At 39.4% G+C, this 19841-nt stretch overlaps 1 protein-coding gene across 4 annotated transcripts in view; it reads left to right on the top strand.

Moving 5' to 3' along the window:
• LOC134211595 (protein SCAI) overlaps positions 1-19841 on the top strand; it is a 69721-nt gene that overhangs the window by 23598 nt on the left and 26282 nt on the right. For all 4 annotated transcript variants that reach the window (XR_009979049.1, XR_009979048.1, XM_062688608.1 and 1 more), the window contains exons 2-4: positions 5333-5642; positions 5703-5933; positions 6102-6224. Coding sequence is in view for 2 of the 4 variants with exons in the window: in XM_062688608.1 (XP_062544592.1) it covers positions 5362-5642; positions 5703-5933; positions 6102-6224 (635 nt within the window). In the remaining 2 variants the exon portion in view is untranslated. The remainder of the gene's footprint in view (positions 1-5332; positions 5643-5702; positions 5934-6101; positions 6225-19841) is intronic.

Below are 19841 nucleotides of genomic sequence, written 5' to 3'. Positions count from 1 at the left end.
CAATCTTATTCGTGCATCAAAATTTAGGTGATGTTTTTGCTCTAATTCATTCAATTTTTGACCGATTTGTTTGAAACATTCAGACATAAACTAAAAATTATCATAGTTTCGATTGGACATGTCGATCCAACGGTTCCGGATTTATACGGAATCCCAGTGGGGTCTGTCGAGTGGCCATTTAAAACGTTTTTGACTTTCATATTTGTTATTCGTACCAAAAAAGTCTTTTTATACCCGTATCGTGAACAAAACTTATTTGCAATGCTTTTGAACGAGTTTGAAAACATGATAACCACACTGGAATCGGCTCCGGGGCTCTAACTGGGGACATTTATCAGAATATTGTTAGGCATTTTTTGTCGAAAGTTATATCAAAACTAATTTTAGATTTCTACCATAAATTTTCCGGGACACCTGGAACCAATTTCGAAGACCCTGTGGAAGACTTGAATCCGGTTTTTGAACAGAACATAGAATGCGATATATCAAACTTCATGATTCTTCATGTCAAAAATGTAGGATAACATTTTTTAGATCTTGATTCTACTTCTGGCCACTTAAGGGAATATCAGGAAGTCAAAAGAAGCAGTATTGAAGTTTGTTTCATAAGTTGAAGTTCGTTGGCAAAGCTATTAGTTGTACGCACATTTAATTTTTTCGAAATCAGATCGAGGAAAAAACAATCATAGGTTTGCCTCTTATTTTATTTTGGAACTTTAGGTTTGGCTCCCCCGGGAACCGGTTCCGGGGTAGACCTGCGCGCCGAATAAAATTTAATCGGCGGCGGCGTGATAAAAAACATAACCAGCGGTAGTGGCGTCACCACGTTGGCGACCAATGGATGCGGTGCGGCGGCGTAGAAATTTCTCCGGAAGCTCCCCCAGGTATTACTCCAGAAGCTCCTCCGAGAATTCCTCCGGAAGTTCTTTCAGGCAATCCTTCAAAAGTTCCTGCAGGAATTCCTCCGGAATTTCCTTTAGGGATTCCTCCAAAAGTTCCTTCCGCAATTCTTCTGGATGTTTTTTGAGGAAATCAGGAATTCCTTTGAAAGTTCCTACCGAAATTCCTCCAGAAGTTCTTTCAGGAATTCCTTCAGAAATTCCTCAGGAGATTCGTTCAGGAATTGCTCTAGAAGTCCTTTCAGAAATTTTTCGGGAAGTTCCTTCAGCAATTCTTTTGGAAGTTCCTTCAGGGATTCCTCCGGATGTTTCTTCAGCAATTCCTGAAGTAGTTCTTTCAGGAACTCATTCGGAAGTTCCTTCAGAAATTCCTCTGCAAGTTTCTTCAGGAATTCCTCTTGAAGTCCCTTCAGAAATTCTTCCGGGAGTTTCTTCAGGAATTCCTCCGGAAATATCTTCAGGAATTCCTCCGGAAGTTTCTTCAGGAATTCCTCCAGAAGTTCGTTCAGGAATTCCTCAAGGAATTTCTTCAGGAATTTCTCCAAAAGTTCCTTCAGGAATTCCTCCGAAAGTTCAACAACCAGAGAACGATGAACTTTTCATGCACATTTATAGGCGAAATACCTTCATTCTGGCCTATGATCTCATGTTGGTTGGTTCATTATCATTTTGTAGGTTTATGTGATACAGTGTCCTATTTCTTTCTTTTCTTTCTTTTGGAGTAGGGAGAAGCTCGTTTGAGTAGAGCTTTGTAAGCTCTCTCTCAAATGGGCGTAAAACCACAGGTTAAACCCCCACATCTTTTGAACATCAACAGAAAACAACTATGCAAAAGATGGGCCCAATTAGTTACTTTCCGCATCGCGTTTGAAATTTGTATGGATATTAGTATGAAAAAAAAAACACACTTTTTTGAATTTTTGTTCCCAGCAGCTTCAATTTATATTCAGTCACGTGACTTAATACGTTAGCATATAGTCTGAAAGATGCCGAAAGACTTTGCTGAAGAAGGTACGTTGCTGGAAGGTCCACAAAAAATGTGGATGGTTTGCAAAACTGTGTGAAGATTTCGGGCGAACACTCCAGTTCGTTCGAACCGCGCCGGGGACTAAGACAAGGTGATGGACTTTCGTGCCTGTTATGCCATCATTATGGGGCTATCAAAAAATAGGGTGGCACATCATATAAAAAAAAATTAGAAAATATTTTTTCATTTCTCGGAATACTGACATGTTATGCTACAAGTTGTAGCGCAGCTTATTCCAATAAATTTTGCTAAAAAGGCTTTTTCTGTAGCTCTAAAGTTGGTTGATTTAGAGCAATTTTACCTAATAGGATTAGGGTGTACCTCAAAAAACAGTATTTTTGATCTACTTTTTTTTGTTTTAGATTTCTCGAAGAAGTCGTCTGCGGGTGACTTTTAGAGCTCAAAGAATGCCACTTTTGATGGGTAAATATGATTAATATCTTTTCCCGTTCAAAAGCTATAATCGTTTTTCTGTCAAATTTACATTTTTTTTCATAAGTTGATATCTCTGGTTAGGACAGACCAAAAAATATGTTTACATGGCATTTGAAAGAGCAACAAATATTCTTTAGAGGAGATATGTTATTTTTTTATCTCGAGTTTTACCAATTTTACTGACGTCATGTTTTTTCAAGGAAATTGATATAACTCGACAACGGAAGAAGATACAGACGATGTTATTATAGGAAAACACGCGTTTTGAAAAGCTCCAAAAGTTTTCAGAACTTCGTGAAAAATGAAAAATAAAATAAGCAGATCATAAATATTGTTTTTTATGGACGCCCTAATCCTGGTAAGTAAAATTGTTCTAAACAAGTGAGCTTAAGAGCTACCTAAAAAGTATATATAGCAAAGTTGATTGAAAAAAGCTGCGCTACAATTTTGTAGAGCATTTAATGTCAATATTCCGCAAAATAAAAAAAAATCACATTTTTATAAAATGGCCCACCCTACTTTTCGATAACTCTATAATAAGGGACCAAGTATCCAGAACTACTTCGTAGAACAATTTTTTCCTCTTAGAAGTATACCTTAGGCCGAAAGGCATCTTTTCTCGTTAATCTTGTAATACGATGATAATGATAAAACTTATAAAAAGTGTTAAAGCTGTAGCTTTTATTTTTCATTTTTCAAGAATGTCGCCTTCTGAAGACTTTTTGGGATTTTCAAGACGCGTGTTTTGCTATAAAAATATCGTCTGTATCTTCTTCCATTGTCGAGTTAAGTATATCAATTTTTTTTTAAAAACATGACTTCAGTACAACTGGTAAAACTCGAGATGAAAAAATTACATAGGTATCTCCATTTTTTTTACATAATAAAGAATAATTATTGTTCCTTCAAATGCTGTATGAACATATTTTTTTTGGTCTGCCCTAACCGGAGATATCAATTTATAAAACAAAATGTAATTTTGACAGAAAAACGATTATAATATTTGATCGGAAAAAGATACTAAGCATATTTACCCATAAAAAATTGTATTTTTTGAGCTCTAAAAGTCACCCGAAGGCGACTTTTTCAAGAAATCTAAAACAAAAAAAGTAGATCAAAAATACTGTTTTTTTTTATGTACACCCTAATCCATTTAGGTAAAATTGCTCTAAATCAGTCAACTTAAGAGCTATAGAAAAAGCTTTTTAACATGTCAGTATTCCGAGAAATTTTTTAAATTATTTTTATATGATGGGATACCCTATTTTTTGATAGCACCATAATGATGGCCTTACTATTTCGAACAATTTTGTAGAATAACAATAATATAGTTTTGGCGTAAAATGCATCTTTCCGCGTAAATCTGTATCCTGGACCATAGTGCAGTGTTACGATAGACGGGGATACCTTCGAGGTGATCGAGAAATTCGTCTACTTTGGATCCTTGCTAACGACTGATAACAATGTTAGTCTGTGGAAGTCGGGCCTACTACAGGTTCCAGAAAAAACTGCGGTGAAAAAAGATTCACCACCGCACCAAATGTGGCATGTACAAGACGCTGATACGACCGATAGTCTTTTACGGACATGAAACCAGAGCATTAGTGATTAATCATAGATTTAATCATGATTAATGAATAATGGGTTATTTAATCATTATTCATTAATCATAATCATACAAAAAATACGATTCAATCATTAATCACTAATCGTTAATCATAGATTTTTGCATTTAATCATTAATCACTAATCATATTCATGATTGTTTTGAGTTTATTCATTAATCATCAATTTTAATCATTGCATACATCGCTTTTATTCATTAATCTTCAATCATAATCATACAATTTCAAAGGTAAAAAAACATAATTTGGTCGAACGGTTACTTGATTATTGATCACCATGCAAATCATTTAATTTGATTATTCATAATCATTAATCATTAATCATATCGATCGTTAATCATTAATCATACACATATTGTGTCAACATTTAATCACGATCGGTAATCATTAATCATACTTCAAACGATTTATTCATTAATCATAACCGTTAATCATTGTCAAAAATTAATTTAATCATTAATCATAATCATTATTCATTGTCAAATTCATAATCTTTAATCATAGAGTTGAATGATTTAATCATAACAAATTTAATCATTCATTCGAAGCTTTATTCATTAACGCTCTGCATGAAACGTGGACAATGCTCGAGGAGGACTTGCAAGCACTCGGAGTATTCGAGAGACGGGTACTTAGGACCATCTTTGGCGGTGTGCAAGATGACAGTGTGTGGCGGCAAGAATGAACCACGAGCTCGTCCAGCTCTACAGTGAACCCAGTATCCAGAAGGTAGCTAAAGCCGGAAGGGTACGTTGCAAGAATGCCGGACGAGACAGCAACCCTGCAAAGATGGTGTTCGCATCCGATCCGGCAGGTACGAGACGGCGTGGAGCGTAGCGAGCGAAGTGGGCAGTTTAGCAGTGTTGACAGAATAAACGATTTTTTGCACATGGTTCGATCAATCAATCTTCGAAGCGTTCTAACTTCGAAAACGTCCCATTTTGGAATATCACTATTCATAACTTTTTAAGCACCAAAATCCGATTGCGAGACACCTTCGGATTTAATGGGCTAAGCACTCGGTTGATTTTTTTTTCTACTCATAAAATAAATTGTCAATCAAATATGATAAATCACAAATCAGATAGCGATATTGAGAAGACGTCAAGGCAAAACCTTACTAACAATTTTTTAAATAGGTAATAATGCATGATGGAGGTTTCACGGGTGTTACGTCTGCTTGTCTGTGCTAAGGGCATATTAGGATTTACCAGCATATTTTAGTAATAAGTGTCAGATGAGTAACGCAATATGCGAGAGTAGAAACCATTCAACATATTAAAAAACAATCAAAACACATATCTACTGAAGACACGTTTTTGACGAACAATTTATTTCCCTTGCAGATAGCTTTCAAATGAACATCTGATGAAGCATGGTTAAAATGGCCTCAACGGAAGAGCAGGATAGGAAAATAGTACTGGAATTCTGCCACCTGTTGGAGAAGTCGAAGCAGCTCTTCAACGGGCTGCGCGATCTCCCCCAATACGGGCACCGGCAGTGGCAGGCGTACTTCGGGCGCACCTTCGACGTCTACACGAAACTGTGGAAGTTTCAGCAGCAACATAGGCTAGTCCTAGATTCTAAGTACGGATTAAAGCGATGGCAAATCGGTGAAATAGCTAGTAAAATTGGACAACTCTATTATCATTACTAGTGAGTTCAATGGTGGTTTAGTAAACGACAATTTCACTAACAGAATCAAATCTTCCACAGTCTTAGAACGAGTGAAACAAATTATCTCAATGAAGCATATTCGTTTTATGCGGCAATTAGAGGGCGCGCTTACTACTCTCGGGCAATCAAGGAGGACCGACCGGATCTGATGGTTAAGAAATTACGTTACTATGCTAGATTTATTGTTGTTTGTTTACTGTTGAAAAAGATGAAGCTAGTGAGAGAATTAGTTATCGAATTAGAGCGACAAATACAGGAATACACGACGACGTAAGTACAGAGTTGACAGCCTTTGGGATGGCATTGCGTATCTTGACTCGGAACGAGCTGACCAAGTAAACTATCGTACAAAAATGTAGTCGAGGCGAGATACGCTATGCGGCCCCTTGGTTCTGATGCAATGATCGTTGTGATAACAGCAATCGCTTTCTGTTTTAGCTACGAACCCGAGGATCAGCTCGAGTGGTCGCTCGTGTTGGACGAGATCAAGGGATTCATCAAAGCGGAAGCGGCAGTTGCGGTGCTTCACGCCGACACGAATCCCATTGTGTTATCGCACAGGTTAGTCGCTTACCAGTGAGCAGTATGTAGTATAGATTAGGCCCGTGCTTCCGATTATTGTTGGTCTCTTGTTTTGTTTTAGTTTGGTTCTATTAGTTTAAAAGTTTTTGTTCGGTATTTGGCATTAAGTTTTGGTAAAAGTAGAGGTTGAATAACAGAAGTATATTTTCCATTTCGAATGTTTATACAACTTGATTGTAATACGCAGGTCTTATATGCGTCGCTTGTTTTCCTCCTAAGACCCCATATGCAGCTAACTTCTTTTATCAATGTCATAGTTGAATCGAATCGTTAAATATTAGATGTACAATTATTTATCTACATAATTGCACTATTAAGGCATAATAGAGTGTCAAATGATAGTATTTCGTAAATCGTTTCTGGCGAATGAATGATAGGCAGTACATCTGATTCTAAGTAACTCGACCCAACTCTCGTTCCAAACGACTGTTCAAACAATACAGTAGTTGAGTAACAACTTTGTAAATCCTATTAGCTATGGACCATCCTATGGCCAACTTGGAGCAACGTTATAACGCCAGTGTATGACGTCGAATCTTATTTCCGGTGATATGAGAACGATAACTGGTTTTAATTAAAGACCATTTCACTAGTCTTTACCAAAAGTAGAAAGGGATTCTAAACGTCCAAGACAGAAGAAGTAGGTAAACCATATCAAATAAAGTCGCCTCTCCACATCTCGATATTGAAGGGAACAGGAAAATATCGAAGAATGGAAGGAAAATTGAAATGGATGGTACTAGATCCAAAAAAGCTCGCTGCTATAAAAAACGACAACGAAACAAATGCCATTTCTTGTTGTTGATGTGTTTGTTATTGTCCAAAGATGTTCTTTATTGTCCAAAGATAATCGGACCAAAACTTATCGAGATAGAGAGATATCGAAATAAGAGGATATTGTACCGCGCCTAAAAAATCTACTCCTCCGCTCATTTTTAATCGCAACGAAAAATAAGCGCCACACAGTAAGAAATAATGAAAAGTAATCGACGCGTAAATAATAAAGCCTTGGAAAATTGCACTATTCTTGGCGTACATGAATCTTTTCCAACAAGTTCGCCCTAAATGTATGCAATTTACATAGCATTATGACACTTATTCGTATAAAAAGTGTCATAATGCAATACAAATAGCATACATTCAGGTGATAATATCGTTTAAATTTACGCTCTTTTTGGCATTCCCTTCATGTGCATTACTTTCGTGTAAATTTCTACAACTTTTTCTACCTGTGCAGATAGTCGTCCAAGAGATACATGCCTGAAACTTTGGGCGCCACGTGATGGATTGTGGTGGTGGGTGTTGCGGATAAATTTGTGTGGATTGCAGGGACCGAGAAAACCATCGACAGAGGGAGATATCAATGTATGGAAAATTTACATGTATAGAGTTGTCTGTAGTTAGAGGCTTAAAAAAATATAGGTTCTTTGTAAAGATGGGTAAAACAGATCACTTTGATGAACGGATCAGATCTGGGTAATTTAGTCTAATGATCCGGCTCTTTCAACCCGATCGGATCCTTAGAACAAAACGCAAGAAAAATGCAAAATACTAATAGCACGTGCTATCAAAGCATACACCGCAAAAAACACCACGTGGCGGTCAAATTTCCGAGTAGTTTTTTTACTGTAGGTATGTTTTTCTTAGGCGACTATCTAGCGCTTATTTTTGGTTGCAACGAAAAATAAACGTCTGAAGAAGTGAAATTTTTTATGCGCGGTGCAATATTTTGTAATTGAAGGGAATATTACATTTTGTTTCATCGGTTTCGTTGGCAACGTTCCTTGAGTCATGAGTCACTCTATTTTGAAGGGACGAAAAGTTATTATTGGGTAAAATGTGTTTGACTGTGACAATTTGAATCACACTTCGTCTATAATATAAAATGACATCAATTTAAACTTGTACATGGAAAATTACTTCTGTTAGTATTTTTATTTTATATTGGATTTCTATTAGTAGATCGGTATTCATGCAATAACAGTGTGGCTGCTTTCTAATTACTAAAATTATTTTCCAAATTTGAAAGCGGCTTTCCTATTGGCAGAAAACGAACAATTTGGCATTCAAAACCATGTCGAACTAACTCTATTACCCTTATCAACAGGTAGCGACACCAGATCAAAACTGAATCTATTTGTAAATATTTTTGCCATATTGTCTTCCGTTAACGTTAGTACAATGTACATTAGTGTTTTTGAATTGTTTCAGTTTACATCAGCTCGTTCAGTGAACATTGATAAGTGAACTGATGTTTACACTTTTGTTTTGCTCTCGCAGTATCCTTATACTCACATACCTCTCAATCTATACTACAGAACACTTCACTTAAACTATATGATTGCATAAATTTGAAGAATTTCAATTACTTTTATCGCTACCTTGTTTGGCATTTCAAAAGTGTGCGTGTCAATAGTACTTTGTTTGATTTTCGTTTTGAACCTGCTTTTGATTAGTAGTTTTATGATTTTGTTTTTCGATGCGTGTGTATCCCGAAACGAATTAGTTTTAAGGATTTTAGTTTTAAGTACATGTACGAGCAAAAAGTGGATTGTAAATATTGCATCATAGGACGCTTCTTTGCTCGTACGACTTTAGATGCTTAAGATATTATAATTTTAAGATTAAGACGTGGAAAATTGGCCCGTTCATTCATTTGCCCATTAGTCTCATTTATCATATTTCGTCACGTGGTCAACACTCAACATATTCCGCGCGCTTTTTATTTAACCATCATGGTTCGTGTTTCATTCCCTACAATTTTTTGTTTGAACAATATCATGCCTTCCAATTTACTCCATTAATCGGTCAGTCATGTTTGTGTGTGTTTGTATCATATATATGGCCGTATAATGCTTCGGATACGATGAAGACCGGTGTAGGTAACTGTAATGATGAATGTTGTGCATTAATAGTCGTGTTGAGTGAATAGGCTCGAATGTTGCGTCGTGGTTATACAACTATTAACATTTGATTTAGGGACGCTTCGATGCGAACTAAATAATCATGCCATAATAAAACCCACAATTGCTGGAAAATGGAAAATGATGTATCGAAAGTGGCTTGTTCATGTTTGTTAGTGTAGTTGGATTTCATTAGATTTTAGACAAATTTGACTACTCATTTATTTGTGTAAGTCGCAATTCTAGAATGATTATTTAACTGTGGACATAAAAATGTGTTTGATTTAACTAAGGTGGAATGTGGGCTAATGGCGAGAATTCTGAAACTTTACCATTTGTCGATTTTAAGTGTTACTACTGCTTCAGATTACCACTAGAGGTGTGCACTGGTTCGAAAATCGTTGTCGTCAGCATTTGTAGTAATTTTCCTCGGCGAAGTGGGGCCCTTAAGGACTATTCTCACGGATTCCAAAACTGAAGGCACTCGCGTTTTCAAGAGCACCCCATTCAAAACAGAAGCCACGCACAACTGTCATTTTTATTATTCCACGCATGCTGCGATGCAACAAAGCTGAAATAATAAAAATTAGAGCTGTGCTTAGACCTCTTCATGTTTTCAAAAAGTATCAAAAATTCAACCGGTCAGCCCAGAATCACAATTCTTATGCTAAAATAAGTCTCCTGTCAAATTTTCAGCTAATTCGGATAAAATTTCGAGGTGGCTCAAGTCGATTTAGTGTTTTTGGGCTATTTTCAATTTTGGAAAAAATCTAACAAGAGATATAAACGTCGAAAACTATCGCAACAACCTCTATACGGAAGCTTTTGTTGTGCTTTACAAGTCTTGTGAACATTGCGATTCGTTCCATTCACGTTTTGTCCATGTTAAAGTGATTTTCAAGCTTTTAAGTGCATACAAATACTGTTTCCCCCAAAAGTCGTTGGTCTACAAAATTCTTGAGTTTATGACAAATGATTGTAAATTTATTATATTATTATTCCTATTTTTTCCCTGAAAATTTGAGTAATATAATTGCCCATGTGTGATTTACCGTTAAATTCTTAAAAATCAGAAGCTGAACATTTGTCATAAATTTGCACGTTAGGATTTCTTCAAGCAAGTTGTTCGAACAAAACATAAATTAAATCATGATGATATTTGATGCTTACAACAAACGACTTCCAAATTTTGTTAATTCCATCATATGTCTGCATGCTTTTAACATTGAGTGCATCGTAGTAACAAGTGAAATCAAAGCTTCTTTGTTTGCACAACTTGTTTGAAGAAATCTCAGCGTGCAAATTTATGACAAATGATCAGCTTCTGATTTTTAAGAATTAAGGACATAGTTGGAAGAGTACCACGATGGCAGACAATATGGCACCCGGACCTTCTACGGGTCAACCCCACACCTCCCGCACTCCTCTCCCACCAACATTCGAATGCATCGAACAGCATGGAACAAAAGTATAATATTCAAATTACTAACCTGTTCACAGCATATTTATTCACTTTCCGTGATAATGAACATGTTTATCCAAAGAGTCCCGTGTATTTCGGCTCGAATAATATCATAAATCAACAGTTTCGTGCCAATTTATTAGCCGTTCGCGATTTGGCGGGTTAATCACTGCACTTCACTTCATCTCAAAGGGCACTGAAAAAATCAAGTTTTTACTCACTTCTCCGCACATGAGCAGCCCGAAATGTCGATGGAATGCAAATTAAACATCACTTTTCGAAATCAGTCACTTGATCAAACAGAAAACTTAATATAAACTTCTATTTTTGCCCGAAAAAAACGAATAAAAACTGATCGCGGAGCGAATGTAAACAACGGCACCGGCAGCAGCAAACTAATAACTAGGGCGGCTCAAAAAATAATTTTGCTCCGCCACGCACAGTCGATTAGGATTTTTTAATTTGGGTGTCATCCGATGGTTTGGGCTGGTTTGAATAGAGGCTTACCGTGCACAGGTCGTTTCAGGTTTGTATGACAGTTGATATGGCGAGGTAGAATTTAACATTATTCTGATTTTGGCACTTCGTCATTGGGCGATGGCGAGGGGGGAGACCATCCCGGATAAAAATGTACTATTGGTTCAATAGTGTAAACAATTGAATTACCATACCATGTACGGTATACAATAGGATACATTGTTTCTTGATGGGTGCACAGATTGTATCAACACTGAGGATACAATACATCAACATATTTTTCTAATGTAACAATACTTGCAATTTTTTGAAACGTTTTCGTACATAAGATTTATACATTGATAACTTTTGAAATGTTTCATTACATTGCATATAAACTATTGCGCATAAATCCCAAAATTTTATTCCCACCTTTGGGTTTCCGCGCCGAGCACTCAGCGCAAGACTCGGCGACAAAGGGAAAGTTATAAAGTTGGTAACCCTGATTTTTGACAATTAATGTCGATTGTTTGTGTGAGTGCACCGATGTCAAAAAATAGAGCTTTTAGCTGAATTTTTCATTGTCAAATGCAAGTTTTGACAGTATTATTCATGTATGAGTGAAAAACATGTATAAAAGGTCTATCGGGGAAGCAGTCGCTGAAGACAAATGTCATTGTCTTCAACGACGAAACGAAAAGTTTCAATGCAAAAAGCAATATTTAACAATATTTGCCTCATAGCGCCAAATATGCATTTTTTCCCTTTAAATTGCATTGTTGAACAGTAAAGCTGTCACAACTGAGAAATCAAAAATCGTATTGTTTTACTATACAAATACAATACAATCCATTGTATTTTGAACAGATTTGTTCGGATATTTCAACAATATATTAACCATACACTCTATTGTGTGACGAAAAAAATGTATGGAAAAATCTCAGATTTTGTATAGTTACGATACTTAACAACCCGTACATTCTATTGCGAAAACTTCATTTAAATTTGAATAAATGGTTCATAACAATGCATTCAAATGTATTTCTATGGTTTCATTTACAATATAATCTATCGCCAATTCAATGTTATTAATAGTAGTGTTACAATAAATTGTACTGTTATTCTACTGTATTTTTTATTCGGGATATGACTGGATGGAATATTCAAGAGCTTTAACTCCATAGACAATCCATATTGAATGGTCGTTCCAATAGTTGGGAGTCGATTTTAATCGAGGTTGCTAATCTTTAGCATGATTTCAGCATGGCTTCTCAGAAGGCATCAGTGAAACGTGCAATTCAACAAAATATGTACCCAGAATTTGTCTGTGATATCTATCGCACCAGATACTTCAAACAAAAAGTGTGACATAAGGGTGAGTGGGGTATAAAATGCTAATTTTGCGTTACGAAATCAATGGATCTTTCCTGCGGTTCGGTTTTCGTTCAGTGAAGTCTCTGGAATGTTGCTTTCAGCTATGCGGGTTTTCTTTTCGCCAGCGTTTGGAGGGGAGGAACTTTAGCCAGCGTAATAAAAAGTTCAGTTTCCCATACTAGTTTTCATATAAACTTGAACCGGCTTGCGCTCAAGCAGTTTTTGTTCAAATCGGTTTTTGGAGGGCACTCGGAGCATGGGACGGATTCGAGTGAGCGTGGTGGTGCTGGGTCGTTTTTTGAACCACCCTACTAATATTCTTTGCTTTTTTTTATAAAAACGACACCAATACTACTACAGTATATGACAGTTTTTATTGTACCAATACTTTCAAAGCTTTGTTTTGGTACTCAATCCACCTTCACCTTAAACGGTAAATCGCACATGGGCAATTATATTACTGAAATTTTGCTTACTGTGCATTGCTTCCGTATAAGCCATTTTATAGAAAGCTCAAATGACAGGAGACCAAATACTAATATTTACATTTTACAAGGAACATTTGCGAAAATGAAATGAAATGATGATGATGATGACGAAATGATGATGGTTTACATGCAAATTTACCAAAACAAAGACCGGAGCCCTCCACTCAAAATTTCGATCAGCTGTTCGAATCTGTCTCATAAAATGGCTTATTGAGTGTTGTGCCCTCGAAAATGCGAGTGCATTTAGTTTTGGATTCCGTGAGAATTGTCCGTAGGGTGGTGTGAATAGGTGTGAATCATCTTTCTCCAGAATTCCCACAAAAAATTCTTTTAAATTTCCTTGGAAATTCTTCGTAATTTCCATAGAAATTATTCTTAGTTTGAACCGAAAATTCTTCAGAATTTGGATTTGGAAATTCTTTTGAATCTAACAGGGGATTTTTTTTTAAATTTTATTCTGAATTTCAACATATTTCTTATGGAATTGCCAGGGGAATTTTTTGAATTTATAAAAGAAATTTTTTACAACTATAACGAGACATTCTTCTAAATTTTAATGGGACATTATTTACTATTACCGCTGGAAAATTTTCAGTTCCTTCAACATTTCAACTGGAACTTAACCTACTTGGCAGCTGTATTCTGGCATTTACCATTTATTAATTGAAAGCTTTTTTATGCCTACCATTACTAAATTATTTTATGGCTTCTGTCTAAATCAGCAGTTAGGTGCTAATTTAATTGATGATCCTCCGACTTGAAGAGTTTATCACTGCCAGTGGTGCAATTTATCAACAATGCCTGCTAAATGCGATTCTTTTGTTTTGTATTTTTCTCTGCTTCTCTTTGCCTATGACGATGCCTTTCAGTCAGAAAGACAAAGCAGGAATAGCTTAGCCAACTCGGTTTGCCAACAGCGGGCTGAAGCTGATGATCATTCGGCACAAATTTCCTGTCTTTTTCTTTCAAGTGATACCTAGTATTCACCCATACATTCATATACACGGAGAAACATGTTTACTCATTAATGGGTACTTTTTCTTTGCTATCTCTTTCCCTCTGCTGAAAAATTTACCCATTTTGAGAGAATAAGTGGATCTACTCATTTAAATGAGTAAATCCACTTATTCTCCCAAAATGGGTAAATTTTTCAGCGGAGAGAAAGAGATAGCAGACAAAAAGTACCCATTAATGAGTAAACGATTTTTACCGGGTAGGACCGTCACTTTCGCGCAACAGCGAGTGAACTGAATGGACTGTCACTGTGGGCTGCGTGTGCGATGAGAGAACAGGTCTTTTGTTTACTTCATCTTTGATTGTTGCTACTAACCATTTTCAATTTTCACTGCTACGAAGTGAGTGTGAAGAGGTAATGGTATCAATATCCTACAAAAGTACAAATCTCAGTCACTGACAGGGTTTGCAGAAATTGCCCTCAATAGATAACGAACAACGATAAAAGAGAGTCAAAAACTGTTCCGAATCATAACAAGCCATGATAACAGATTTATCAAGCTTGTATACAAGTTGCGAAAAAACCAGAATCGGATAGGTAGTACCCACAGAAAAATGGTGATTCTCGCTTTGTTTCCACTCATTTCGTGTTGATTACTGCACAGCTGTGTAGAACAAGTTGAAATGCATCATCAGAGCCAGTGCTCCCCGTGTTTAGAGCTTTCTAAAAGAAGTTTATCATGGGGTATAGTCTCCCGAATCAGTTCCCTATCATGCATGACAGCTTGCGAAAAAAATTTCTCGCAGTGTGCTACATATCGTATATGTATACAGAAATGATAAGTGAGAGACTTGTTCATTCTCTTTAGGATTCAATCCCTGGTCACTGAGATTGAGAATTCGCACCCCTGATCACTGCACTTCACTTTTGCTCACAGCGCGGTCAAACAACTATTCCGCACATGAGCAGTCCGAAATGCTGATCGGATCCTCATTGAACTTCACTTTTTAGCAGGGCTGACAATAGTCATCGTCATAGCACAAAATGCCACAGTAGCGAAGAGTTGCAGTGTCTTCTTTGCTACTCTACACGTCGTCAATGACGCGCACGACGTTAGCTTTCGTCGTGTAACCAAATCGTCACGACGACATCGAAGAACGAAGACTTCACACCGTTATTCTTCAAGCGGCAGCTGCCATGCGAAGATTTTTACAAATCCTTTATAATAATGAATTTAAAGTAACGTATGATAGCGTTATGAATGTCATCGATACATTTATGTTACCAATGTTCCTACTATTTCTTTATTTGCGACGCTATTATGTTTTTACCCAGTCCGTTCATAATGACGTGCAATCAATTGTGTGAAGAAGTGACGACGAAAATCGTCATAACTTTTGGCTGCGCGACTATCGTCGTGGTAAGCATGCGGCGCGAAGAAAACGAATAGGTGTTGCGTCGTGCAATGTTCTGACGAAGACTATTTTTTTTCGCTTTCTTCATACGACGAGAATGACTATTGTCAGCCCTGCTTTTTAGAATATGTCACTAGTTTGAATTGAAAACATAATATAAATCGTGATTTTTGTCCAAAAAATGTACCAAACATTTGATCGAGGAGCGGAAGTAAACACGGGCACCGGAGCAGCAATCTCGGTGCCACGCTCAGTTGATTCTGTCTCATTTTCTGCGTTTCCTCCGAATGTTTGAGCTGGATTGTGATTGTGATTGACTGGATTTTTAAGTTTTGTATGAGGGTTGGAATGAGGAGGTTTTTTTATTGTACTGATTATGGTGCTCCTCCATGGAGCGCTAGCGAAGGGAGAGCTCATATGGCGGGGGAAGTTATCAAGAGCTTTCAGTCAACAGGGATCACATAGGTAGATCGTTCAAATAGTTATTAATCTATTTCAAGTTAAGTTGAACATTTTTGGCCATGATCGTAAAATTTTAAATGAGACATTAATGACTGAAACATGCAAATCAACATAAATTTGCCTGTTCCATCCAGGCCTGTGCTATGATTCGCACCAGGAACAACCATGTTGTATGTTGAGTAGTTACGCGGAAACTACGACATACAAACTTAAAATAAATCGCAGATTTCTGTGAAATTTCACCGAAATCTCAACAGAAGAACTGTTCTGTGAATAATTTTATAGATTTTCGGTGGTTTTGACAGTTGAACAAAGGAAAAATCGCCGAAAATTTTGTAAAATAATTACCGAACTATTCTGTTGTGAATTGAAGCAAAATTCACCGAAATTTGTGAAATGATTTAAGTGTGAAGATTGGAATCGAACAAATTGATTAAAAAATGGTTTTCGTTCAGTGAAAGCTCTGAAGTGTTGTTTTAGCTATCTGGTTTCTCTTTTCGCTGGCGCTTGGTATGCATAATGAAAGTTTTAGTCAACGTGTAATAAAAGTCCTACTTTTCCCATACCAGTTTTTAAACAAATTTGAAACAATTTGTGCTCAGTTAGTTTGTATGCAGTAGTTTGGGGGCAGCAGGGACTATGTCCAAGGGCTTGACGATCCCTCCCCAGGCCATCTGCGAGTTGTGGCGCCTGCCTAGGATGTGGTGGGGTTTGGCAGTGGGCCCTGTTAAACCTCTATAAAAAGCTGCATGTATCCGCAAGTAGGCTCCGCCAAAGCGACCGTGTGCCGCTCAAAGCACACAAGCCCAAGTCCTGGTGTTAGGTGGGACGCTAAACAGCCCTGACACGACGGCCCTCCGACGAGACAGGAGGTTTGCGCAGGCCCAATAAGCCGCCTTTTAAAACAACTATTACGAACGACATAGAAGATAATACGACTCGATACAATAGGCAACGACCTAGGCGACGAATAAAGGATCACGATTGGAAGCTTGGAACATGGAACTGCAAGTCACTAGGCTTCGCAGGTTGCGATAGGATAATCTACGATGAATTACATCCCCGCAACTTCGATGTCGTAGCGCTGCAGGAAATCTGCTGGACAGGACAGAAAGTGTGGAAAAGCGGGCATCGAGCGGCTACCTTCTACCAAAGCTGTGGCACCACCAACGAGCTGGGAACCGGCTTCATAGTGCTGGGAAAGATGCGCCAACGCGTGATTGGGTGGCAGCCAATCAACGCAAGGATGTGCAAGCTGAGGAAAAGGCCGTTTCTTCAACTATAGCATCATCAACGTGCACTGCCCACACGAAGGGAGATCCGACGACGAGAAAGAAGCGTTTTATGCGCAGCTGGAGCAGACATACGATGGATGCCCACTGCGGGACGTCAAAATCGTCATCGGTGACATGAACGCTCAGGTAGGAAGGGAGGAAATGTATAGACCGGTCATCGGACCGGATAGTCTGCATACCGTATAAAACGACAACGGCCAACGATGCATAAACTTTTCAGCCTCCCGCGGAATAGTAGTCCGAAGCACTTTCTTGCGGGGGAATATCCACAAGGCCACATGGAAATCACTTAATCAAAAAACGGAAAACCAAATCGACCACGTTCTAATCGACGGTAAATTCTTCTCCGACATCACGAACGTACGCACTTACCGCAGTGCGAATATTGAATCCGACCACTACCTCGTCGCAGTATGTCTGCGCTCAAAACTCTCGACGGTGATCAACACGCGTCGGAGTCGTCCACCGCGGCTTAACATTGGGCGGCTACAAGACGGTAGACTAGCCCAAGAATACGCGCAGCAGCTGGAAGTGGCACTCCCAACGGAAGAGCAGCTAGGCGCAGCATCTCTTGAAGATGGCTGGAGAGATATTCGATCCGCCATTGGAAGCACCGCAACCGCTGCACTAGGCACGGTGGCTCCGGATCAGAGAAACGACTGGTATGACGGCGAATGTGAGCAGTTAGTTGAGGAGAAGAATGCAGCATGGGCGAGATTGCTGCAACACCGCACGAGGGCGAACGAGGCACGATACAAACGGGCGCGGAACAGACAAAACTCGATTTTCCGGAGGAAAAAGCGCCAGCAGGAAGATCGAGACCGTGAAGAGACGGAGGAACTGTACCGCGCTAATAACGCACGAAAGTTCTATGAGAAGTTGAACCGTTCACGTAAGGGCCACGTGCCACAGCCCGATATGTGTAAGGACATAAACGGGAACCTTCTTACGAACGAGCGTGAGGTGATCCAAAGGTGGCGGCAGCACTACGAAGAGCACCTGAATGGCGATATGGCAGACAACGGTGGCGGTATGGTAATGAACCTAGGAGCACGCGCGCAGGACATGCGACTTCCGGCTCCGAATCTCCAGGAAATCCAGGAGGAGATCGGCCGGCTGAAAAACAACAAAGCCCCTGGAGTTGACCAACTACCAGGAGAGCTGTTTAAACACGGTGGTGAAGCACTGGCTCGAGCGCTGCACTGGGTGATTACCAAGGTTTGGGAGGATGAGGTTCTGCCGCAGGAGTGGATGGAAGGTGTCGTGTGTCCCATCTACAAAAGGGCGATAAGCTGGATTGTAGCAACTACCGCGCAATCACATTGCTGAACGCCGCCTACAAGGTACTCTCCCAAATTTTATGCCGTCGACTAACACCAATTGCAAGACAGTTCGTGGGGCAGTACCAGGCGGGATTTATGGGTGAACGCTCTACCACAGACCAGGTGTTCGCCATACGTCAGGTATTGCAGAAATGCCGCGAATACAACGTGCCCACACATCATCTATTTATCGACTTCAAAGCCGCATATGATACAATCGATCGGGACCAGCTATGGCAGCTAATGCACGAAAACGGATTTCCGGATAAACTGATACGGTTGATCAAGGCGACGATGGATCGGGTGATGTGCGTAGTTCGAGTTTCAGGGGCATTCTCGAGTCCCTTCGAAACCCGTAGAGGGTTACGGCAAGGCGATGGTCTTTCGTGTCTGCTATTCAACATCGCTTTGGAGGGAGTAATACGAAGGGCAGGGATTGACACGAGTGGTACGATTTTCACGAAGTCCGTCCAGTTATTTGGTTTCGCCGACGACATCGATATCATGGCACGTAACTTTGAGAGGATGGAGGAAGCCTACATCAGACTGAAAAGCGAAGCTAGACGGATTGGACTAGTCATCAACACGTCGAAGACGAAGTACATGATAGGAAGAGGCTCAAGAGAGGTCAATGTGAGCCACCCACCACGAGTTTCTATCGGTGGTGACGAAATCGAGGTGGTTGAAGAATTCGTGTACTTGGGCTCACTGGTGACCGCCGATAACGATACCAGCAGAGAAATTCGGAGACGCATAGTGGCTGGAAATCGTACGTACTTTGGACTCCGCAAGACGCTTCGATCGAATAGAGTTCGCCGCCGTACCAAACTGACTATCTACAAAACGCTTATAAGACCGGTAGTTCTCTACGGACACGAGACCTGGACGATGCTCGTGGAGGACCAACGCGCACTGGGAGTCTTCGAAAGGAAAGTGTTGCGTACCATCTATGGTGGGTTGCAGATGGCGGACGGTACGTGGAGGAGGCGAATGAACCACGAGTTGCATCAGCTGTTGGGAGAACCATCCATCGTTCACACCGCGAAAATCGGAAGACTGCGGTGGGCCGGGCACGTAGCCAGAATGTCGGACAGTAATCCGGTAAAAATGGTTCTCGACAACGATCCGACGGGAACAAGAAGGCGAGGTGCACAGCGGGCAAGGTGAATCGATCAGGTGGAGGACGACTTGCGGACCCTCCGCAGACTGCGTGGTTGGCGAAGTGCAGCCATAAACCGAGCTGAATGGAGAAGTCTTTTATGTGCAGCACAGGCCACTCCGGCCTTAGTCTGATGATAAATAAAAAAAAATAAATAGTTTGTATGCAAATCGGCTCAGGTATCGGATGACACTTGAAACATGGGACGGAATCGAGGGAGCGTGGTAAAGTTTTGTTTTGGGTACTCAAACAACCTTCAGTTTTCACACTCCAGCTTGTCAATTCGGTAGCTGTTTTGTTTCAAA

This window comes from Armigeres subalbatus, chromosome 2 (genome assembly GCF_024139115.2).
Source record: "Armigeres subalbatus isolate Guangzhou_Male chromosome 2, GZ_Asu_2, whole genome shotgun sequence".
NCBI lineage: Eukaryota > Metazoa > Arthropoda > Insecta > Diptera > Culicidae > Armigeres > Armigeres subalbatus.
Note: the sequence above shows the minus strand (reverse complement) of the source record. Positions and strands in the feature narration are given on the sequence as shown.